The 25,683-nt window shown below is 44.3% G+C and overlaps 1 protein-coding gene across 1 annotated transcript in view; it reads left to right on the forward strand.

Annotated features, from left to right (window-relative positions):
- Positions 1–25,683, forward strand: part of NAV1 (neuron navigator 1) — a 336,027-nt gene that overhangs the window by 168,907 nt on the left and 141,437 nt on the right. The window contains exons 5-6 of the mRNA XM_015424681.1: positions 10,412–10,514; positions 21,194–21,559. Coding sequence (XP_015280167.1) covers positions 10,412–10,514; positions 21,194–21,559 — 469 coding nt within the window. The remainder of the gene's footprint in view (positions 1–10,411; positions 10,515–21,193; positions 21,560–25,683) is intronic.

The following is a 25,683-nucleotide window of genomic DNA, read 5'->3' on the forward strand; positions in this document are numbered from 1 at the left end:
TCCTTGAGAGATCAAACTGTCTTGTGACTCAGAAAAGCTTGCTGTAGTTTTGAGAATCTTTTCTTCAGATACTACTATATAATAATGCTAAGTAGGGTTACTACCTCCTTCTGCCTGAAGATGGCATGTTTCTTTAAGAGTTCCAGGAGACAAGCTCTTCTTGTCAGAACATGGCCACTTAAAAAAAAAAGTTCTTGCTTCTAAATCTTTGTGAAACTATTTAAGACCAACCAAAATGACAAAAAGCAATGTGCAAGCTTCCAAGTTCTCCAGAACTCCTTATCAGGATGAATGTTAAGGGGGAGAGAAAAATGGTGCTTCAGGCTTAGCATTCCACACAGGATGCTTACAAGAGGCTTTAAGATCATGGCCTAAAACATCTTATCTTCCTCTGTATCATATAGCCTAATGAATTTTAGAGCCCTCAAAGCTGAATACTGTTTTGTGTTATATTGGCTACTGCTAATATGTAGTTAGTGGGTTTTGTGTCCTTGTTTTCCTATCACTTACTTCTACAGCAAAAAAAAGCTTTGCTTGTCTGATTTTTGGGGTGTGTGAAAATGCACAGGAAACACAGCTTGTAAAAAAAGAAGTAAGGGGGGGGATCCACCTTGTAGTATCGACAAAGAAGAGGCATTTGTCCCTCCTGGATTTCCTGCTTCTTTGGCAAGGAGAAGCCAAATAGTGGTGACTATAATGAGAATTCCATCGCAGCCACTTAGGGCAGTTTGTTTCAGAGGGGTCATTGTTTTATAATGAAGCATTTTTTAAAAAAAAAACGTAGTTATGAATTGCATAGGGATGCAGGTGGAAGCAGGGCAACACAACTCTTAAAGCATCATAAATGATGCTTTCATCATCTGAATCTAACTAGCAATGAGCACAAAATTCATTCTTTAGGACCTATTCTCAACAAAATGTAGCCAAAACTTATTAAACTCTCTTCTCCAGCCTGCATATGAATTCTGGTATGGCTGCTGCTTCCACATGGACAACTTGCTCTACCCTGCCTTCTACCACATCGGGATTTTTCTGAGCATCCATATGAAGTCACCTTCTTCTAGTCACCTTTCATGGTTTCCCTTTCTTTGCTAGCACTGTTCGAAGGGTCAGGCCAACTTAAAGATGAATAGTATCATAGATATATATTTTATATATGGTCTATACAATAGCAAATATAAAAATATTAAAAACAAGCGATCTGAAGGTCAGACTTCATAGGACATCAACAGGAGCTTGAAATAAGCATTCATCATTTTACATACAGAGTTGATGATTGCACATACATAGCTGATGCCTATAACAAATGACCAATAGGACCATACACAGTTCACCCTGTAGTGTCTTCCTCAGTGGTCAATAATACTATGATTAAACACACACACACATATCCAGAAGCAAATACATATAAACTGAAGCCAGGTGTTGCTTTCTCATATGCTGTGTGGTTGCTGTAAATTTATGGAATAGGCCATGGATAACTTCTCATGCCTTCTCATACCCACAATGAAATCTTCAATGATATAGTAATCTGGTATGAAATTTCCCAAGGATGTGTGTGACACGACCCTTCAAACAGAGCTGATATATTTCGGGTTGAGTTTGTTTTCCCCCTTTTTAATCCTCCTTCCCATTTTTTGCTGTCATGTTTCAGGACTGTGCTTTGATCTAGTACTTTAGGAAACATCAGAATCAAAGTGAGTTAGCTTGCATGTGAACAGGAAGTTTCTTTCTTTCTTTCTTTCTTTCTTTCTTTCTTTCTTTCTTTCTTTCTTTCTTTCTTTCTTTCTTTCTTTCTTTCTTTCTTTCTTTCTTTCTTTCTTTCTTTCTCTTTCTTTCTTTCTTTCTTTCTTTCTTTCTTTCTTTCTTTCTTTCTTTCTTTCTTTCTTTCTTTCTTTCTTTCTTTCTTTCTTTCTTGTATGTGCCCCTACCTGGAAGTCATGGCAACCTCTGGCGACTCCTACTGGGGCATGGTGGACGTTCAGAGGAGTGGCTTGATAGCCAGCCTCTGCCTCCCAACCATGCTATTCTTTGGAGGTCTCCCATCCAGATACCTGCCACGGTCAGCCCTGCTTAGCTTCTGAGATGTGACCTATCCAGGTCAGGGCTGTAAGGTTCACATTTTTGAAGTTCTCTACCCATATCTGGCACTATTTCCTCTCTTCATCTTCTCCCTGCCACTCCTCGCCACTGGAGGGATTTTAAAAATAAATCTGGGGAAGAGGTCATCTGTTGATGGGATGTGTATGAAAATGACATGTGAGATGAGGGAAAGTCCAAGAATTACACCATGTGGATGCCCCATTGCAGTTCCAAATGCTTCTGTATTTACAGTGGCAATGAGTCCACAGTGGGAAATTGCCCCCATGTGGAAGCAGCCTATGAGAATATGAATGGCCCAAAGTCACCCAGTAATTCCCTGGTAAGTGGGGATTTAAACTTGAATCTGGATGATACCATCCACTACACCACCCCAGCTCTCATAAATGGCACCTCACCCAGCTCCAGATAGATGGTGGTTCTCTTGCCCCCCCCCTCCCCCGGCATGGAACATATAACTTTACATTGTTGTTGGCAATGTTCCCTCTAAGATGAGTTAGAGTGAGCTAGCTCACAGTTTCTTAGCCTCCGTCTCACACATTGTTGTGTTAGCTCAGGAAGGATGGCTCCAGAGCAAACTAATTTATGCAGTAGCCAAATCACTTGCTCGCAACTTTAATGCCAGTAGCTCACAAAGTAGAATTTTTTCACACAACACTCCATGGCTTAGAGGAAGCATTGGTTGTTGGCCCCAGAGACAGAGGTGAAAGTAGCTTACCATCTTCTGGTGCCCCTAAGTCTTTGAGCCTCATGCAGCTGTTCATATGATTCAGCGCCATCTTTCTTTTTCTTGAAACTCACAGTCTTGTACGGTTCCCACTGTGAGCTGCCAAAGTCTGTTAGGTATAAGGATCCCAGGACCTGAAGGGCTTCATAGGCAATAGGTAGCATCTTGAAAGCAAATAAGTAATGAATGAAGATGTTGAAGAGCAGATGTTAAATGTTCCATATTGCTAATCTCAAACAAAAGCTGGGCTGCTGCATTTTGTACCAATTAGGAGCTTATGCATTACCTTCAAACTTGTTTGAGCATACATGATATCCTGTTGCATGCTATTTATTTATTATAGCTATCATCTTGGCATCAGGTCATAATCCATTAGCTCTTTATTCCAGCTTTTATTGCAAGACCTTACTGAAGGTATAATGTGTGTTTAGTGCAGAGATTCTATATGCAGCTGGGGTCTATTATTTTAAGTATGTACATCCAGATTGGACAGGGGCCTGTCCCACTCCTTGTGGCCCAAGAGTACCCTTTAAGCTCTTTGTGTGGTTTGAACTCTCACCTCAGGTTTGTACCCTGCTGCTACTGTATGTATAATAGCTGGGTTTCATCCTGGCTGCTGCAGGCTACAACATCTGGAACTGCATTTGAATTGCATGGTTTGAACCAATTGCTTCCTTGCTCAGGAAAGGGGAAGAGAAAACCCTGTTATAGACAACTAGGAAAAAGGCCCGTTGTGGAAATAAATATAACAAACTCTAGAAAGAGGCTCTGGGCGGGTGCCCCGGCCTTGGACGCTCAGTGTCAATTTGCTGTGGTGACCTCAGCAGAGTATAATGACACTGAGTCCACCATTTTCTCCAGAGGAACTGATCTCTGCTACCTAAAGAACAGTTGTAATTTTGCCCTCACCTGGAGATTGGCAATGATGGTTCCCCAGAAGGGAATGGTTGGTTTGGAGGGTGGAGTCTATGGCTTTGTACCTGTCTGAGGTCCCACGCCTCCTGAAACCTCACCCTCTCCAGGCTCCATCTCTCACATCTCCAGGAATTTCCCACCTGGAGTTGGCAACCCTATCTCCTTCTCAGCCAATCATCAACCTACCTTTATTTCCCCCTCACTCTTCAACTTTCCACCCCCCCACACCTGCAGCCTCTCCCGTGCTCTGAAGCCCTGACTGCTACATCACATTGGCTGTCATACGGGGGCCACCTCAGCAGCATATAAGGATACAGAGCCCACCATTTTCTCCAGGGGAACTGATCTCTGCCATCTGGAAAGCAGTTGTAATTCTGAGTGATCTCCAGCCCTCACCTGGAGATTGGACACATTTTACCTCAGAACAGCAAACTGTTTAGAATGTTAGAGGCAAAAGCCAATCAAGTCGCATATGCAAACGACCTTTGTGTTCAGAGGCAAAGGCCAATGAGGCTGCATATGCAAATAACCTCTCTGTTCTGACTGGCTTGGGGGTGGGGGGAGAAGAACAGCAAACTGTTTAGAATGTTGGAGGCGAGACTCAAGCAATGCAGCCAGTGGATAGGGACTGATTCTGAGTGACACACCAGGGCGCCAACCAATTCCGGAGCGTGTGGAATGTTCTAGAGAAGTGCCACCACCATTCGGCTTTTATATATAAGGGAGATGAGAGTATAAGAATCTGTTAAGAATATGTCCTTCAGTCTATCCCAGGGAACTATAATTATTTCAAAGAGGTTTACAAGTGGATGGAGCAGCAGTCTTCTATTTATTTATATGAATAAATGTATCTCATTCTCATACCCCTCCTACCTCCATAGTAGTGCATTTATCAGTCTTCCTTTCTCTATTTAAGACCAAGAACTGTACTTGTTGGCAGCTCTCACAGGGAAGGTGCTTGATTTGGATGGGTGGTGGTGGTGATTCCTAAAAGTAGTTTAGGAAAACAGCTGATCATATCCACTTGACAGCAATGGGTGTGTCAGACTGTCTGCTGAGTGCCAACTCTGGTACTTTGGCCCTGGTTGGCAACTTATTTTTAACAAGAGTCATATTTTGAACTGAGCAAGGGCTGCCAGTGCACATTGACATATTCTTTTGTGGCTTAAGATGCAGGCAAGGGGTCCTGTAATCCTATGAGAACAGCAGCAGAGATTTTGATGACGTTCTTTCCTAATGAGTTTCAGCTGCTACTCTAACAGAACCTGTACTATTTATATCTGGGAGGAGGGTGTTTGTGTTAAAGAGCTCAGTGGCTAAATGCCAGCAGAAACAGCTGAGGATGCATTTTTAAGGCAGTGGGGGGGATCCTTGAAATTGATGTCTGGGCTGGTGGCTGAACTGGCATGGGCTGCTGGTGGCCTGGCCCCGTTGTATAATGTGATGGAGTGTGTCACCCACCCAGGCTCCCTCAAAAGTCCAGAGAACTTTTTGGGCCCCTAGCTATAATAGCAGCTTTTAAAAAGAGCATGCATGAAATCAGAATACAGCACCCAAAAAAGAACAATGAAATCTATATCACTTAACAAAAAAGTTTTTAGAACTAACAATTCACATTTCCTATTTGCTGAAGTACACATTTCTAAGCTGAGAACATTTGATCAGGCAGGGATGCACATACCAAGCTGCGAAACTGATCAAATGCCTACAAATTGACAAAAGGCCAAATAGCCCATTCTCCCCCCTCCCCAGTTGGCCCTATACCCACCTTCTCTGGTCTCCACTAATTGCCCTTTAACACTCCCCTGCCCATTCTGAATTTCACTGCCCTTATCAAGCCTTGATCTTCATATTTAAGGTGCTTGGTAGGGGCCCTTCTCTGTGTGTACTGTGGGGGCTACTAGAGAGAAGGCCTTTTCTGCAATGACGCCTTAGTTAGTGGAATTCCCATCACTTATCTGTTTGCCCAGTGCCTAGCCTTTTGAATTTAGGCACTGGGTAGAACTTTTTGTTTATTTGCCCAAGCTTTTTGGTCAATACTATTAGCCACTGTAGGTGGTGATATTTTACTAGTTTAGCTTTTTAAAAACATGATTTTTATGTGTATATTGCTTCATAAACCTCATTGGAAGCTATATTCTGATGAAGGGAGCTTTGACTCTAGAAGGTCATACCCCGAATATCTTGTTGGTTTCTAAGCTGCTACTGGACTCGAATTGAACTGTCTGTATTCTGAGAGCTTCTGCAGAATGTGATCTTTTAAATAAATATTTGTCCTACTCACCTACTTAGAATGAGCCACATAGCAGCGGTTAGTACTCCATCCTTAAACCCAGATTTGCTTTTTCTTGCATCTTGACCTACTGGCATTCAAAAACTGTGCAGCTGAGGGTGTCTGTTCTGCTCTCCCTGACAGTGAGCGCAGCCTTCAAACAGAGTACTGAACTCCAAATTCCTGCAGGAAGGAATTCCTGAGAGCAGCAGCAGCAGCTCATATCCAAGAGAATGAACATACCTGCTGCTGAGTATATCAGCTGCTGCCATTCATTCTAGCTTCAATCAGCTGGCTGCTTGCCCAGTGTTTCCATTATAGCTCCTGTTTTGCTATATAAAAATGACTCTCCCCCACCCACCCCCACTATTATCACCGCACATCTTCTGGCTGGGCTGAGAACCACTTGCAAAAATCTTTCACAGTATGAGGGGAAGGGGGTTGTACAATTTTTCTCCTGTCTGCTGGGTTTATGAGCAGGATGCAGGCTGGGATTTGTGATTTCACTTTGATTGCCAGGTGGGCTGTGCCAGCAGAAAATAGGACAGAGTAATGGGCTGAGCTGGGGAGGCAACACTGCAGTCCGCTGGCCGTGCTCCACCCACGCCTCAAGCCTTATAAAACACAAGGAAAAAAAGAATCTGCTGTAATTTTCAAAAAGTAATAATCAAATCCACCCAACAAGGCATCTTTCTGTGGTTCAGGCTGCCTTAATGACCAACCACAGCTGCTGATTAGCACTAGGCACCAGTTCAGCATTGCTAGAACTAGTCTTGGGAGCAGCACTATAGTTGGCAAGGAACCTTCTGCCTGCCTGAATTCATGAAACATTACATTGTTATGGCTTGCATGTGTACATTAGAACAGATATATTCTGGAATGGGAATTCAAGGTGGATTCATTCAACCTTGTTTTGCTGTTGCCTGCCCTTATGTGATTGTCTGCAGTTACCTTGTATTGTAGATACGTGTGGATCCTGCATTTTGTAATGGTTCAGCTTGCCATCCATTTGAAAGCCCATGGCTTGATGAGCAAGATTTGAGTCCAAGAAGATTTCCAGGATATAAGCTTCTGAAAGTCAAAGTTCCCTTCATCAGGTATCTGACCAATGATCTTTGATTCTCGAAAGCTTATACCCTGCTGGATTCTTGCTCTTCTGTGGAAGACCAACACAGCTGCGCAACTAAAACATGGCTCAATGATAAAGCACAAGCTTTATGCACAGAATTGTGTGTTGGGTTCTGTCCCTAGCATATCAAGCTGAAGGATCTCAAGAAGCAGATGCTCAGAAAGACCATTTTCTCCCATAGACTTTGGAGAGCCATTGATGAGTTGACAAGACTGAGCTAGATGGACCAGTAGTCTAGTTCAGTATAAAGCAACTGCATACATTTGTGCCTAGCTGACCAGGAAGGTTCTTCCCTCACCAGGAGTAAGGCTCATTGTGGCAAGATATACAATGAGCTCTAGAAAGAGGCTATAGGTGAGTGTCCTGGCTGTGGCTGGTGGGAAAGGGAAGGGGGAAATAGAGGGAGGCGAGCCATGTTTATTTCCTTCTGCTTAGCTATGAGGCAGGGCTGTCTCAAGTCATTTTGCTGTCCCAAGTGGGTAGTATGGGAGGAGAGCCACATGGTAAAAGGTATGGTTCTCTCCACCCTGACTTATGTTGATTTGGGGCTATGCAGTGGCAGCTAAGGTAGAAAAGCATCTTCTCTTATACAATGTTTTCTGGGTTCCAAGGGTCTGGAAAGCAATTCTGTAGCCAGGTACAGGTTTGCCAACTCTGGGTTGGGAAATACCTGTAGTTTTGAGGGGTAGAGCCTGGGAAGGGCAGGGTTTGGGGTGGGGAGGGACCTCAGTAGGATATAAGGCCATTGAGTCCACTGCCCAAAGCAGTCATTTTCTCCAGGAGAACTGATCTGAATCATCTAGAGATAAGTTGTAATAGCTGGAGATTGGCAATACTTAGGGGAGGTCCATGTTTGTTGAAGAGCTTCAGTGAAGTATACTGCCATATACTGCTATTTTCTCCATGGGGACAGATCTCTGTAGTATGGAGATCAATTGTAATTCAGGCAGATGTCCAGGCCTTCCCTTCCCCCCAATTCCTGTTTAACTGATTAACACTTCAACTGACACCCTGCTAATGCCCCACAGCCTCTTGGGACTCCCAACCTGGGAGCTGTAGTTCTAATTCCCTTTTCTATGGCTGCAGTAAGGCCACCTGAGAACTACAGCTCCCAAGTGCAATGCAACAAAAGTGTGGGTATAAGAATGGAGCAGCCGGGATGGGCCAATAGGTGCCAAGGCAGCTTCCCCAGTGGCCAATGGGAGAGTAGGTGAGTCATCGCCAGCATGGCTTGGCTTTTATATATTATATATAATAGGAATAAAGCCCTTTGTGGAAATAAATACAGTGAGCTCTAGAAAGAGACTCTGGCCGGTGCCCCAGCCTTGGGCACTCAGCATCAATTTGGTGTGGTGACCTCGGCAGGATATAATGACACAGAGTCCACCGTTTTCTCCAGGGGAACTGATCTCTGCCATCTGAAGAGCAGCTGTAACTCTGAGTGATCTCCAGCCCTCACCTGGAGATTGGCAATGATGGTTCTCCAGGAGGCAATGGCTAGTTTGGAGGGTAGAGTCTGTGGACCTGTCTGAGGTCCCACACCTCCTCAAACCCCAACCTCTCCAGGCTCCACCCCTCAAATCTCCAGGAATTTTCCAACCTGGAGCCGGCAACCCTATCTCTTTCCCAGCTATTATCTGCCCTTCTGACCTCAGGTTTCCAACTCCTCCTTGCTCCCTGCAGCCTCTACCCAGGAAAAGTAGTCTTTCTCCACAAGGGGGACCAAAGCAGCTCACATCATTCTCCTCTCCCTCTTTTGATATGCACAATAACCCGGTGAGGTAGGTTAGGCTAAAAGTCTGTGAGTGGTCTGAAATCACCCAATTAGCTTCCACAGCAAGAACCTGGGACTGGCAGACCCTGCACCACCTCAGCAGGGTATAATGCCACAGGGGAACTAATCTCTGCCATCTGGAGGGCAGTTGTAGTTCTGAGTGATCTCCAGTCCTCACCTGGAGATTGGCAATAATGGTTTCCCAGGAGGAAAAGTACAGTCTTTCTCCACAGTGGGGACCAAAGCAGCTTACATCATTCTCCTCTCCCCTTTTTGATCTGCCCAACAACCCTGTGAGGTAGGTTAGGCTGAAAGTCTGTGACTGGTCCGAAATCACCCACTCAACTTCCACAGACCCTGCTCTGAAGCACTAACTGCTATGCTACATGGCCTGTCCGGGGGGGGGGGGGCTGCTGTTGGTGAACAGGAGAAAGCAGCCAGGCCCTGTAAAGTCAGGCCATGTAAAGTCAGGTGTCATCAAGTCACCCAGAGGGCGCTGCCAGGCCTAGGTTAGCTAACCTCCAGGCAGAGCCTGAAGATTACCTGGTATCACAACTGAACTCCAGACAACAGATCTCTCTCTCCCCCTGGAGAAAATAACTGCTTTGAAGGGTGGACTCTATGGGATTCTATTCACCTGAGGCCTCTCCCCTCCCCAAACCCTGGCTTCCATTGACTCCACCACAAAATGTCCAGGAATTTCCCAACTTGAAGCTGTCAACTCTAGTCAGGACTGGCCCAAGTGAGTTCCCTACAAAGGCCAAAGTAGGCCTGGAAAGGGTCTCCTCCCCCCACCTTTATACTGACAGAACCAAGCTTGGTTGCCTGTCAACAGCCATTGAGGGGGAAATTAGCCCAACTGTAGGAGGAGAAGGGAATGATTTGATAGCCGCTGGCTCACCTCAGTAGCCAGCCAACCTTTGAGGAGCCAAGCAGGAGAAGCGGCAGCAGTAGAAGCCTCTTCCTGAAGGGAACGGTCATTTCAGTCGTCAGCCAAACGCAGGAGTGTCTTCATCAGGAGAGACAGCCATTTTGGCAGTTTATTCTCTCAGGGAAGTGGCCGGGCTGGCAGTGGGCAGGGGAGAGGAGCAGACCCAGCACCCAGCCAATGGCACATGAGTACTCTTGAGTGGCGGTTGAGGGGCCAGTGGCTGATGGAGTGCACAGCATAGCCAGTGGGAGAGCTGGAAATGGCTTTTATGTAGCATTAGGGCATATGTGTGTGTGTGTGTGTGCGTCTGTAAGATATTTTTCCCTAGACTTTTTGTAGATTGCAGCTGCTGTACTAGAAAGTTTGTAGAGCATCAGATTTTTGATGTTCTACTTGCAGAATGTAATCCACTATGCTTTGATTTGAATCTAGATCTTCCAGTGTATAACTGATTAGTGAAAGTTTCGGGGAGCCCACACTTGAAGTCAATACAGCAAGTGTATCTCTCTCTCTCACTCTCTCTCTGCAGTTCACATGTAACTGTAATATCTTTCTCCCTACAGATCCTGAATCTCAGAGAAAGAGAACAGTGCAGAATGTACTGGATCTGCGGCAGAACCTGGAGGAGACCATGTCTAGCCTGCGGGGTTCCCAAGTAACTCACAGGTAAGGCCTCTGAGCCTGGATTCTTTCTTCTTCTGGCCATGGTGGTAGTGAGACTTTTTTTATTTGTTTGCCATCAAGTCGCTGCAAACCTATAGGGTTTTCAAGGCAGGACACAAACAGAGGTAGTTTGCCATTGCCTGCCAGTGCATAGCAACCATAGACTTCCTTGGTGGTCTCCCATCCAAATACTAACCAAGGCTGACCCTGCCTAGCTTCCAAGATCTGACCAGCTCAGACTAGCCTGGGCTATCCAAGGTAGGGCAATCTGATATTTAGGTTTACCATATTACTTCAGTTGATCACACCCACACTGGCCCACCTTTGCCTCCCACCCCCATTTCCTGGAATCCATAGAACAGAGGAACCAGCGTTGCTCATCCAGTGAGAAGCACAGAATTTTTCATACTGCTTGGTCAACTTTTTTGAAACGGCAACCTTGGTACTCAGTCACATTCTGAGCACAGTCTGTTGACAGTTACACATTTTTTAAAATTAAGATGCTATTACTACAAAATTATAGTTACATTAAATGCAGGTATTCTGCTTTTTCTTCTTGGGCATCTGCTCTGTGATTCAAATAGGCCTGTGGGGTAGGAGTTGTCTCTATAGCGGCTGTCAAAGCATATGTACCTAGAGATGCCAATTTTATAAATGTACACAGCGTGTCATATTGAGAGTGCTGCTGGGAAAAAACCCCCAAACCATGATTGCTAATGAAAATGTCCTCCAAAGTTTATTGAATAAACCTGGGATCCAAGGCAATGGGGCTTGAGAGTCTGTTCCTTCACAGAGGTAAATAACATTGCTTGGTAAATAGCATCCCAATAAGCCTCTATTAAAGGGACAGCACATTATACTCTGGGCTTGTGGCAACCCTGTCAGTAAGAATTTAGCTCCGTCTTGTTTGCTTGTAGTAGGCAGAAGTAAATTTTCAGTGGTTTGCCTGTCCTGGGAATTCTTCATTGCCTGTCTTCTGTTTGTTCTTGGAGCATTTCTATAATTAACTTACATTGGTGCTTTTCTTAAATAATTTGCATTAGTTCTTTTTCCTGAGCAATGTACATGACATACATAACAAACAATTGTTTTTTTTTAAATGCAAAACCTGTTGGTGCCTAGAGCCCTGTCAATTCCCAGTTTTGCTAAAACATAGAGGAACAGAAGGAGAAAAATATATAAACCATTTTAACATAGCATGTCTTGGGAACAAGTAGAACAGGATACCAGGGGATGGAGGAAGTAATATAAAATGACATACAAAATTTAAAGGATAGTAACTTTTTTACTAACAAAAAGGAATGCTGATGGAATTGTATATTTTTAAAAGTATTTGAATACATGTTTGCCTATACATACGGCTTACCTAGAAGGAAAAAAATATGCGAATGAATAGACAGAATGGAAGCCTGCATCTGGGATGAACTGAACACATGCAACAGTCTTTACAATGCCCCTCCAAACAAACCAAAACAAGGACCAAAAAATTACTCAATTTGATGCTGTGTTGGTTCATGATGATGCAATCAAAATCCGGGAAGAAATTTTGTGAGCATCCTTATTGTTTTTAAAGATATTCAGAGAAGCAGTTAGGAAAAGAATGGATTTGGCTCTGAGCTCCTTAGTATAAATCCTGTATTTAGTCATGCATGTGCTTCCTGTTCCAAAGCTTCCCTCTGAACACCTGTTACCATTGGCTAGATTAAACTTGTTTACCCTTTCTGAGAGACTTTGGTACAATGGGGAACTTTATCCTGAGACACACATTAAGTGAATAATTCCAGTTCTTTTCAGAGCAGGAGTAGTGTCAATACCACACTGTTGAAATGGACCAATGATTCCTTAGCCCTGCGTGTCCTTTGCCTTAGACCAGGATACTGCTAGTGTGGTCTCTTCATAACAAATTTTTCCCTTGGCTTTCTACTGTCCAGATGAGCTAATGCAGTGAGAGCAGCTTTTGGGGCCTTCAGTGAGCAAAACCACAGGAGTATTTGTGTATGTGTTTAGATCATTGTAATTTGAGGGGGAGGAGAAGGTGGCTGGTAAGGTGAGCTCATTCCCAGAGGCTGAGGATATGGAATTTGTGAGCAGACTGCTAACACCAGGGAATGAGGGGGAAATCACCACTTTTTCTGTCTGCTATTTTTATCTCCATAGGTTTAACTCTCACTGGGTTCCTAAGCTATATGCTGAATTTTGCCTGGAAAAGTTGATAAGGAGATGGGACAGGACGACTTCCTTGTGAGATAAAAGTAGTAGCCTGGAATGGGATCATGAAGCGCCTAGCACTGAGGCCTCTTTAGGGTTTCCAACCCCCAGGTGGGGTCTGGAGACCTCCTGGAATAACTGATTTTCAGGCAACAGAGACCATTCCCCTGGACAAAGATTGCTGCTTTGGAGGGTGACCTCTGCGGCATTATACCCCACTGGGATCCCACCCCAAGCTCCACCCCCAAATCTCCAGGTATTTCCCAACCCAGAGCTGGCAACCCTTCCTCTGAATCTGACAGTGTAGCTTAAGATTCTTTCCCACTGAGCCACTGCATGTATGTAGCTTTCTGTTTCCACGGTCTGGGCTTGAAGTTAGAGAGAGCCACCTGGAGTTTTATGGAAAAAGCCATTGTGGTGTTCATAAATCCAATGATTAATGCTGATTATGGATAGTTTATAAATACTAAGCCAGCTGCATATAATGACAAGCTACTTCAGTGCAGTCCTCCCTCACTCCTGCTCATCTACCTCCTTCTCTTTCCCAGTCTCCCCCCATAGTTTTGGCTGATAGTGTGTGCTGCATAACAAGAGTCTCACGCTGCCTGCCTCACTCCACAGCAGGGTGGGAGCTGCCAGATGAGCCCCACCCAGATGATTCACCACAGCCTGGGTTCCAACAAGGGAAGGGATGCTGGGCTCCTTCCAGTAGATTTGCTTTGCTAAATGTGGAGATGTTGAATCAGGGGAGAATGCTTCATGGACGAAATCCAAGGCATTGGTTGCTCACAGAGGCAGACTAGACTTGGGAGAGCTGGGTTAGCTGACGGGAGAAGCCAGATAAAGTCTGGGGGAACATTGGGGAGGCAAGCTCAGGATTAACAGAAATGTAACCCAGCCCACAATGTGGTTTCTGCAACTCCGTACACAAAGATGAAAATGCAGCACTCATTGATTTGTGTAAGGGAAGCACAATGGTGTGTGCATATCTGTGGCTGCCTTCTCTTTCTGAAGAACAGGCTTGAGGCTATCTAATAGATTTTAAAGGAAATATATGTGTTCTTGGCCTATCTAGTCATTTAATTAATTTGTTCATTCATTTATATTTTTATCCACCTTTCCCCCCAAAGAGAGTAAGGCTGTACATCTTCATCCCTTACCTTTTATCCTCATAATAACTCTGTGAGCTGGAGCTAGTTATGAGGTAGGTCACAGACTGAGTTTCGTGGCTAAGTCAATGTTTGAACCTGAGGCCCTGTAGACTTAATCAAGTAATAAGATCAAGATGCAAGCCATGAATGGAAGAGAGGAAAAGAGGAGATTTTACTTGATTCACTGTTGTTGCTTTTGCACCCAGTCCCGTAGCTCATTTTGCTTATGTGGGAATTACCTTCGTTTTGCTTCCCATCCCTTCATTTTGCCTAAAGGAAGTAATTCTATTTGATTAAATACTTCTGTGGACTTATTTGGTGGATCCCATACATCCCCTTTTTGGGCTAGTGGAAGGAATAGCTGCTAAATCACTTTACTCTGTCTCTGTCTGTCTGTCTGTCTGTCTGTTTCTCTCTCTCTCTCTCTCTCTCTCTCTCTCTCTCTCTCTCTCTCTCTCACACACACACACACACACACACACACACACACACACACGTAGAGAAACATTACCTGAGCCACTTTTTAATTTTTTTAGAATTTAGCAGATGGTGCCTATGTCATTTCAAACTTTTCTGTGTCCATGAGGTTTGTATGTGTATGACAATATAATGACTGAGTTTTAATTTTTTGTGGCAAAATAATTTTGCAGACAAACAGGCAAAGTGAACCTCTGTACATGAAGAAGGGAACAGAGGCTGACTGTGAATGAAGTGCATAGAACAAGCATGGGGGTGGATTTAGTACACACCTTGTGTGTATGTGGCTCTACAGAAGTCTGTTAATGCAACTGTGGCCCCAAACCTAACTGGGCAAAACAGGTGCATGAACAAAAGATAGTACAAACTGTGCACCCCACAGCATGTCTGTATCCTAAGGGTGATGGAAACAGCATGGCAATCTGAAGCCCATCCTCTGACCAAACTAGGAAGGTCATCAATTAGTATCACTTGAATTTTTTTAAAAAACTGATTAGCATCCCTATTTGGGGAGAAATGGGAGGGCATGTTTAACCTTTTCCTTGTGCTTAATGCAATTTCCCCTCCTTCCTTGAAGCTGCATTTAATTCTGCACAGGAAAAAGGAAGTGTAGATTCTGACTTTTGGAGCCTGTGGTTCCCGTCTCATCTCTTCACTGAGATAATTGTAGTGTGTGTGTGGGGGGGGAGGTATGGTTTTCATTGAACAGGTAGAAGGGTTAAAAATTCTATTTCTTCAGAGCCCTTCCCTATTTTTCAGTATAGTCCAGGGGTGTTGAACTCATTTATAATGGGGTCCAGATCTGACATAAATGAGACCTTGTTGGGCCAGGCCATGTGTGTCATAAAATGTAATGCCAGGTAGTGGAGATAATTTATAAAGGACACAAACACAAAGGTGTTTTTCTACTTAGCACTCTTGCAAAATTTTGTTTATTTAACAGTGTCTGATAACTGACACGTCTTGCTCTGAATTATTGCATCAAAATGTCTGTGCAGTTGCAATCTTGAGTATGCTGTTCAGGTGTGTATCTGTAAGCTGCAAACCTACGATGACACAGCAGCAGCAGAACTGGAAGAAGAAGCAGAAGGCAGCCAGTTCCACTGCTGGCCTGATAGAAACCCTCCAGGGGCCTGATCTGGCCCCTGGGCCATATGTTTGACACCCTGGTATCGTCAGCATGGCCTGCTAATTACTAAACAAGCTAACAAACAAAAACAGAAAGTGGGAGAACCTAATTGAAGATTTCCTAGTTGTAGCCTGTGAAGTAGGCTTTAGACAGATTAGGGTAGCACAGTCTGGAACAAACCTTTATGCTGTCTGGTTGTTTTTCTCCACTGGCTTGTTTGCAAATACTACCTGAGTGTGGAATAGTTCTCTTTTATTAATTTCTTTTTGCAGTCTAAGAAATCAGTACCTTGGAATCAGCAGGGATCTTTGGGGTCAATACAGAAAGTTGCTGCAGCAAAACGTTTGGTAAATCTCAGTTCCATCTCCTCTCACTGGGCCTTTCTTAGTTACATTCCTCTTGGCAGAGTCTGGTTGTCAGTCTAAGCCAATAAAAACTGGATATAGTGGGGTTTTATCTGCAGGCTACATGTATTAGCAAAGATCCTCTATTTTGGGGGGGAGGGAAAGGGTGTGTGTGCATGAGTACTGTGCATAAAATTACATACTGCATTGAGACATGATCTACCACACCTACTTTTTTGCAAAAAGATTAACCATATAATAGAAGAATAATAATGTATGACTGTAACTTAATTACAGGATGCCAAAAATGAACAAAGATCAGAGGGGACCTGTAAGGCAAGGAGTATATTAGTGAGATAACACTCAGATGGTTCAGGCTGTGACCTGTCCTTCACCTCAAGTTCTGAAGTATGGTCCTCCTTTGTACTACACCACTTCAAACTTGGGATGGGTGTGTACGTCACTTTTTTAGTGCTGTTTCATGGGGGAGGGGAGCTCGCTGTATGTGGGAAAACTGGCATCCTAAGGAAAAAAATCTAGCCTCATCTTTCCCCTGCTGTGTTAATGTTGTGTGTTTATATCCCACTTCCCAGACTGTTTTCTCCCCAAGTAGCTTATGCTAACAGTAATACAGACAGTCCCCTGTGCATAGGCTTGACAACTAAAATGACAAGACACACAAAATAGTGGAGGAAAAAGAAAGGGGAGAAAGATCGATTTGACAGAATTTGTATCTTATTGGGAGAGGCTGATAGTTCCTTGCTGGCATCTCTCCTTATATATAATTGAGTAAGAACATTCTATATGAACATTCTAAATTTGGCCCCTTTAGTGTATGGACGCTTGAACTGTCAGTCAGAAGACACTGGCTGGATTGACTGGCTGCTTTGTGCAGTCCCGCCCAGCGTTTCAAGGTCTTTTGCATATGGAAGCTGATTGGACTTCACTGCATTCCACACCTCAAACTCACCCCCCTCCCCGCAAGGCAGTTGGAATGTCAGTTGCATATGGAACCTTCAAGGTCTTTTGCATATGGAAGCTGATTGGACTTCACTCCATTCCACACCTCATACTCCCCCCACCCGCAAGGCAGCTGGAATGTCTGGTGGTGTGTAGGTCCCAGGATCATGTTTTAAAAGCTGCCTGGGGGATTATGGACCATTCACACACTTTCAACCTTAACATACCTCATAGGGGGAGAGGAGAATGATGACAGCTGCTTTCCCTAGGCAGAGGCTGTGGGGGGGGGGGAGGGAACTTGAAGACAGACAGGCAGATAAAGGTTAGGCTGTTGGTTGCCTGGAAAGGACATAGGGTTGCCAACTCCAGGTTGGAAACTTCCAGGATAGTTTAGGAATGAAGCCTGCTGAGGGTGGGGTCTGAGGAGGAGGAGGAGGAAGAGAAAGAGGAGGACCTCAGACAGATACAATGCCATACTCCCCACCCTCCAAACAAGCTGTTGCCAGTCTCCAGGTGACAGCTGGAGAGCTCTTAAAGCTCTGGTGCTAATTCAAAGTGCTGCAATTTGTCGACAGAGTAGTGTTTTGGCAAATCTTTAGGAATTGTTTGGTGCATTTACGATGAGGCACCCACCCAGAGCCTCTGGCATTTTCTCACTCTGCTGGCATCAAAACCAATTTAAGGCAAAATAAGAGGCTACTGAGAGGGGAGGAGATAAAGTTGCCAGCTTTAGGTATGGAAAATCCTGGAGATTTGAGGAGTGGAGGCCGGAGCGGGGGACCTCAGACAGGTTACAGTGCCATAGACTCCACCCTCCAACCCAGCTATTTGCTCCTGGGTAACTATTGTTGCCAATCTTGGCCCAGCACCCATCAAACCATTCTCTTCAACCCCCTGCTGTGCAGCTGACTTTCCCCTAGGGTTGCCAATCTCCAGGTGGGACCTGGAGATCTCCCACTGCTAAAATTGATCTCTAGATGACAGTTTCCCCTGGAGAAAATGCCTGCTTTGGAGGGTAGACCTTATGACATTATACCTGCTGAGTCCTTCCGCCCCCGCCCCCCCCATGCTGCCCTCTACAGAATCCACCCCCCAACACTCCAGGTATTTCCCTCCTTATAGCTGGCAACCCTACTTTCCCCTCAGTGCCTGTTGGTAGGCAACTAAGTTTGGTCCAGTCACCTACTTTGCCCTTTGGGAGAAAACATATTGGGGCCAATCCTGATAGGGTTGCCAACTCCCGATGGGAAATTCCTGGAGATTTGAGGGATGGAGCCTGAAGAGGGTGAGGTTTGAGGAGGGGTGGGACCTCAGACAGGTACAATGCCATAGACTCCACCCTCCAAACCACTCAGTCCCTCATGGGGAACCATTGTTGCCAATCTCCAGGTGAGGGCTGGAGACCACTCAAAATTACAATTGCTCTGCAGAAGGGAGGGCGGAAGTCAGCTGAAGTCAAAGGGGCAGATAATGGTAGGTTGATGGTTAGCTGCGAAGGAGATGGGGTTGCCAACTCCAGGCTGGCAAATTCCTGGGGATTTGAGGGGTGGAGCCTGGAGAGGGTGGGGTTTGCGGAGGGGTGGGACATCAGACAGGTAGAATGCCATAGACTCCACCCTCCAAACCAGCCATTTCGTCCTGGGTAACAATTGTTGCCAATTTCCAGGTGAGGGCTACAGATCACTCAAAATTACAACTGCTCTTCAGGGAGCAGAGATCAGTTCCTCTGGAGAAAACAGTGGACTCTGCCATTATACCCTGCTGAGGTCACCACAGCAAAATGACACTGTTTGCTCAGAGCCAGAGCACTGCCCCAGAGCCTCTTTCTAGATCTCGTATTTATTTCCACAACGGGCTTTACTGCTAGTTTTTGTATAACTCCTTTGGGTGGCATTGTCAATCTATATTTAATTTGTTACATTTATATCTTGCCTTTTTCCATCCTCAGATTCACAGGGGCATATATAGGGATTTATGAAGTCTCCCATCCAGCCACCAAACTGACTCCAGTGGCTTAGGTTCAGCAAGGTGATTGCATTGTGTGCCTTGAAGTGCTGTTCCTCTTGCTGATAATTGTTGCTGACAGTCTAGTCACAGGTTTCATTATTTTCCCATGCAGAAGTGGTTATTACATACACAATATAATCTCACAGTGCAAAACAAGCCTCAGTATTTTGTAGTATCTGTAATCTGTATTGCTTTTACCCCAAAGGCTACTGTTGGTAAAAGGTATTGTGGCATCAAATGTTGCATGGGTTTGAGTCAATAAAAAGTATTCCAGTTAAGATTTCAAATGCAGCACAGAATTGTTGGCCATGGAGATTTGAATACGGCTAGGATCCAGGAGACAAGGAAGTAGCAAATTAAATCCTCAGGTTTCCCACTGTGAACTGCTGGCCAGGAACTCCTGAATTGAATAGGGTCATGATGAAGAGGCTGGGTGTGAACAGTTCCATAAACACAGACTGAGCAAGGATTGTGTCTGTCTGAAGGTTTAATCTTTAGGTTTAGCAGGTTTGACATTTCAAAAGAAATACTTTGGGTTAAGCAAGTTGTTTAGTATGCAGATCTAATACCAGTCCTCCTAGCAAAAGTAGGCTTCTGGACTGAAAATGGGTTGAGAATTGCTGACCGAGTCTGATCACTCGTGTGAAATAAGCTAACGTGTTTTCTCTGCTGCTTAACTGCAATGTCTATTAATTTCTATTCGAGCAACTTTAAATCATTAGAAGAATACAATTGTCCTTTTGGGAACAGCAAGAGAAGGCAACTCCACTACCTTTCCTTGACAGTCTTCTCAAGTAGCTATCCTTTGCTGTTTTAAACTGCTGTGTGCAAATCTCTATTATCAATTTTAATTTCTTTTACAAAGATGCCTGCTACTTGACAGTAAGTAGCCAGCACCAGTACAACAAAACAACTAAATTGAATCCATTAGCTCTGCGGATCTTATCAACTTCCATCCATGCTGCATTGCTAAAATCATTCACTCCAGCTAGCAGTCGTGTGGTTTACCACTGAGAACTTGAAACCAGCCAGCCCTGCTATCAGGTTAAGCTGAAAGACAAGAATTTCATGGTTAATATTTGAAATCTCCAGGATGGAAGAAGGCTGGGATAGGATGTGCTGTCTGTACCTCTGCCAGCAGGGGGCACTCAATAATTCTGGGATTCTTTAAAATTATTCATTACCTCATGAGCCAGATCAGAGTGCTGGGGCATTTCCCTCTTGGGGTTAGTCTGGGAGGCTGTGCTAAGCAGAATTTTGGCAGGCTTTCTTCACAAATTAAAAGGCTGAAAACCCACATTTAATTTCAGTTTAATAAGACAACATTTGTGCGTCAGTGTAATTATTGAAACCATGTCTGCAGGGCTCTGCAGGCTAAGCCCCATCTCTCCTGGAGCTGTGAATCCATTCCAAAGATGGTTTTAATCATCACTTTGTATTTGATGTCCAGTAACTGCTTTTATTGAATCTCAATGAAAGGCATGCCTGGGAGCTGGGGCATCGGCAAGGACCATTTATTTGTAAGGGCCTTTATTTGTAATGGAAACGCAACATGCTATACTGCTGTGTTGATAATGTCTTCCTGCACTTTATATACCAGATTCCTGGGCTGCTTTTTAAACTTTGGTGTGTATATTTTGGTGTGGGGGGGAAGTGTGGATGTGTATTCGGAATTCGGTGGTTACTTCTCTAATGCACAGCTCTGAAGTGACTTGCAATCTGTTGTCCAAGTGATCAGGCGAACATGTGCCCCCCCATTGCATTTTAGCCTTTGTCTGATAGACCCACAGGTCTCCATTTAGAGACAGTAAGGTGATCTCAATATGTATTGCACACTGGATTTGGAGTGCATGTGAATGAGAGAACCAGACTTCTGTTTGCCTTGTTTAAAAAGAAAATCAATAGTAGGTGTGCATATCAGTGCTAGAGAGGTGATGTACTGTGCCTTGGAGGAAGAAATAAAAACAAAAAAAGATCCAGACATTTCACGACATTGCGGTAACATTGCACCTCTTTTATAAGGGCTAGAGGGACACTCTTGTCCTACAGAAATGCAGTGGAGGAGTGTTCAATATTTAAAGTGTTTCAGTAATAAAAGGGGAGGGGATTTGTCTCCATTTACACCATGGATGTCAGTAGGCAATGTCCCAAAATACTCACACAGTAATATACCATGCTGTGATGGCAGTTGCACCTTGAAGTATAGTGGCACCTGCAATCTATCCACACCTTTATGAGTTCTCTGTGTCTCAGCCTGGCCATACTGTCTGAGGCTACATTGCCCAGTAGTTGTGATTTCTTATTCAGCGTATCTCCAGATGTTCTGATTTTCACAAGTGCCCTTGAATCTTCCCTCCACCCTTACTTCTAGCCCTCAACCCCTTTCCTTCTGCTCTGTTCCTGCAGCTCGCTGGAGATGACGTGTTATGACAGTGACGAAGCCAACCCCCGCAGTGTGTCCAGCTTGTCAAACCGCTCCTCCCCCCTCTCCTGGCGCTATGGTCAATCCAGCCCTCGCCTGCAGGCTGGGGATGCCCCTTCAGTGGGTGGGGGATGCCGCTCTGAAGGCACCCCCAGCTGGTACATGCACGGGGAGCGAGCTCATTATTCCCACACCATGCCAATGCGCAGCCCCAGCAAGCTCAGCCACATTTCACGCCTGGAGCTTGTTGAATCTCTTGATGCTGATGACGTCGATCTCAAGTCCGGGTACATGAGTGACAGCGACTTAATGGGCAAGACCATGACTGAGGATGATGACATCACCACTGGGTGAGTACGGCTGATAGGCATCAAACATGCAACTCAGTTGGCTGCATAGCATCAGAAGTGGACCTTGGTAGTGGGGGGACCATCAGCAGCCGGGCTACAATCGTGTTAGCCTAGCCCACCTTGCCATATGCCTTAGCGAAAAGACTACCTGTGATTCTGAAGGCCTGTGCTAGTTTCAGAACTCCAGATGTTCATGCATTACTTTTGATGCACCCAGCTTGGTTGCCAGAATGGCACACTGTCATATTTAACTTGCTCTTAATCATTAAAAAAATGCATCACTAGTACCAGTTCAAACAGATGTCCTGCATAGATGAGAGCTTCCTGAGGAATGTGAGGGAGATATGGAATGAACTCACTGCTTCTGCATAGCAAATAGCCACTCCTGGCTGGAGGCAAGCTATTTCTACTGCGCAGTTGTTCCCAGGTTGGCACAAGGGAATTTTGTTTTTGCAGAGGTTGGGAAGGTTTCCTGGTTTAAATTGTACACTGACAGGCTCTAGCCAGTATTTTAAACCCTCACTTGCTATATAGATTATGTAAGAGAAAATAGAGGGGCAGGCTGCCTGGCTATTACAATAACAGAAAACAGACGTGTGTGGAAATGCATGGATAGCTAGATACATCTAGAGATGTTTAGATGTTTTGTACCTAGCAGCATCCAAGGAAGACCACAGTGGTGATCCATGCTGTGTTTCTGCATCTGTTGCTTTTATTTGAAATGAAGCTGATTCAGTGGTAGGTCAGCAATAAAATCCTCTTCCACTGGATGTTTGGGACATAAGGAAATTATATAGGATTCAATCACTCCTTGAGAAAAAGTCTTCCTAAAGAAGTCTTCTTTGTTTTTGTATTTTGGTGTTTGAATTGGTTCATCCAGCTGGTTCTTCATCCTCCTCCTAATACTCTGAACCTAACCTATTGTGTGAAATTAGACTTTTAGAACTCAGATTTTTAGAACTCAGTTGCCTGTTAGTTACTTACTTGGCTAAACACACAAATCTGTTTCAGTCCAGTATCATGGCTTTTGCAAATATGTGGTTCTTGGTAAATAGTTGCTCAGTTTTCCTGGCCAATCGATGCATATTATCCCAAAGCACATGTGATCAAATAGCAACTCCCTTTTTTAAAAAAATGGAAAAAAAGTCTGATGGCATGAATTTCGCCTTGAACTACTCTGTAGACTTGCTAGATCACATTCTATCTTTACCTTAAAAACTATGAGGCAATGGGGTAGGAAGTCGCCAAACTATATCTACTCCAGCAGTCTTTTGACCCATCCTTCTTTTCCCTAATCTACTGTGGAAAGTAAGATGCTAGTTTTATTTCACAGACGATTGTGGAAGAGACTGAACAAAGGAACTGGTAGAGGAGGCTGAAGGGGGGGGGCTAATAGCTGCATTTGATTATGTTGTCTTGGAACTGTTAAAGCTATAGACAAGATATCCAGCTTGTGATCTGGCATGCTTAGCTATATATGTGGCTTACTACCTGAAAGTACTGTATTCACAAAAGCTTAATTGTAGCTTTTGCATGTGTCTTGTCACATGCTAATAAGTCTACAGCTATTTCTGAAAATCAGCAAAAGAGAGGCGATTTAGGCATAAATTCCTTGCTGGCAACACAAAGCTAAGCCATTTAATAGCATTCTCATACGACACAGCCCTGTTATTTTTATGGGGAGAGCTTGAAGGATCTCAACCTCTCATTTATTGTGTTCTTATATATTTCTTGGGCAGTTGAAACCATTTGCGGTCTGGCACTGAGAATGCTTCCATAGGCATACTTTTCTTAACAATCTATGACATGAGTAAAATTGAATGAGACCGTAGCCTGAAGTGGAAAGTGCTGCCAAATTGCAGCTGACTTATGGTGACCCCATACTGTTTTCAGGTGATGTGGAGTGGTATAGTATAGCCTGATCTTGTCAGCTAAGCAGGGTTGGTACTTGGATGGGAAGCCACCAGGGAAGACTTTGCAGAGGAAGGCAATGGCACACCACCTCTGGATAATCACTTGGCTTGAAACCCTATGGGGTCACCATACGTCAGCTGTGACTTGACGGCACTTTACATACATACACATTACCTGCCTCTATATAGAAACTGTGGATTTCCTTGGTGGTCTGGTCTCCTATCTGAGTACTAAGCAGGGCATAATCACTTGGCTTGAAACCCTATGGGGTCACCATACGTCAGCTGTGACTTGACGGCACTTTACATACATACACATTACCTGCCTCTATATAGAAACTGTGGATTTCCTTGGTGGTCTGGTCTCCTATCTGAGTACTAAGCAGGGCCAACCCTGCTTAGCTTTTGAAATCTGATGAGAATGGGCTAGCCTGGGCTATCTGGGACATGGTATAGTCTGAGGTAGGCAGATCCAAGGGAGGAATTTACACAATTTGTTGTTGTTCAGTCACACAGCGGGTATAGTCTGAGGTAGGCAGATCCAAAGGAGGAATTTACACAATTTGTTGTTGTTTAGTGTTGGATCCCCAAGCATCGAGAATCGCCGTACTCTGAAGTTGGCTCAATTTCATGTTCGTTGCATCTATGACACTGTCTAACCGTCTCATCCTTTGCCGTCCCCGTCTTCTTTGACCTTCAGTCTTTCCCAGCATCAGGGTCTTCTCCAGTGAGTGCTCCCTTCTCATTTGGTGGCCAAAGTATTTGAGCTTCAGTTTCATTATCTGGCCTTCCAGGGAACAGTCAGGGTTGATTTCTTTTAAGATTGACTGATTTGATCTTCTTGCAGTCCAAGGGACTCTCAAGAGTCTTCTCCAGCACCATAGTTCAAAAGAATCTATTCTTCGGCGCTCGGCCTTCCTTATAGTCCAACTCTCGCAGCCATACATGACTACTGGGAATACCATTGCTTTGACCATACAGACATTTGTTGGCAGGGTGATGTCTCTACTTTTTATTATGCTGTCAATTTACACAATACCTGTAGCTTATTTCCCCCCACTCAGTAGGTGACTGGGATCCATTCTGAAGAGCCCAGGGGGGAAAAATAGTCGCCTGACCAACCCAGAATGGCTCTGAGAAAACATTTTTTTGTGGGAAGGACTGTAGTCACTGCTGGGTGGGGGGTCTTTTAAAGCTACTACTGTCTTGAGTGCCTAATACTTCAGCTGCAATTTGAATTCATCCCTTCATTGATATGTAAGGTTATCCTAGGTTTGGCTTTGCATGTGACCAGGAGGGGTCATTTTGAATCTCTTATTTTCTGTGAGTTAATTAATAAGTCTTGTTAGAGCAAGCCTTAATTGATTGATTTTGTTCATTTTGGAAAATAAGAGCTTTTGGTCTTGTTTTCTTCTCTTTGCTCAACCCTTGCTGCTGAAGAGAAATGGAAATTCGCAGGGTGAGGTATTATGTCATGCATTTTCCATTTATCATTCAAAAGGTTTTAAAAATCCCAGAGCTCCATGAAGGGAAGGGGTGTAAACTTTAGCCTAAAATACTCACATCTCATGGAAAGCCACAGTGGAGAGTCCTTGTTCATTCCATAGCTCTGGTGAGCAGATGTGTAATTGTGACGACAAGCCCAGATCCCAGCTGTGAGGCCTCTTAACATTGCTGCTATTGGAGTGTTAAAATAATATAGCTTATCGCTCATGGTATAGATGAAAGTGGAGCTGGAGGATATGGTGAGGCTGAAGTAGAGGAAACTATATTGGGGGAAACAAAGAGCTATTTCCTGCCAAGTAACCAATAGACTCAGTTTAGGGTTGCCAGCTCTTTTGTACTGGCCCTGGTCCTGTGCTTTCAACAACAAACAGATATGTGGAAATTAAACAAGTGAAACTTTTCTCACTCATACTAGGAGAAACTTTGTCTTTTTAATTTATACACCAGGCTGCCAGTGAATACATGTTTAACAGGGTCAGTAAAAAAGACTGGCACCTGTTTCTGTTCAAGAGATATAGCAGGCACTTGCTTAGTGCTGGGATTCTTGGTTGAAAAAGGCATATTTTTAGGCATACTTCAGGAGTAAGCCCTCTTACAGGATTTGAACTTATTTTAGATTTGAACTGTTCACTCATGTCATTTGCCCGTTTCAGGTGGGCAATCTTCTGCTGGCATGGCCCTCCCATCTGTCCTTGCTTTTGAACT

Source organism: Gekko japonicus, unplaced genomic scaffold (assembly GCF_001447785.1).
Source record: "Gekko japonicus isolate JY-2015 unplaced genomic scaffold, Gekko_japonicus_V1.1 scaffold640, whole genome shotgun sequence".
NCBI lineage: Eukaryota > Metazoa > Chordata > Lepidosauria > Squamata > Gekkonidae > Gekko > Gekko japonicus.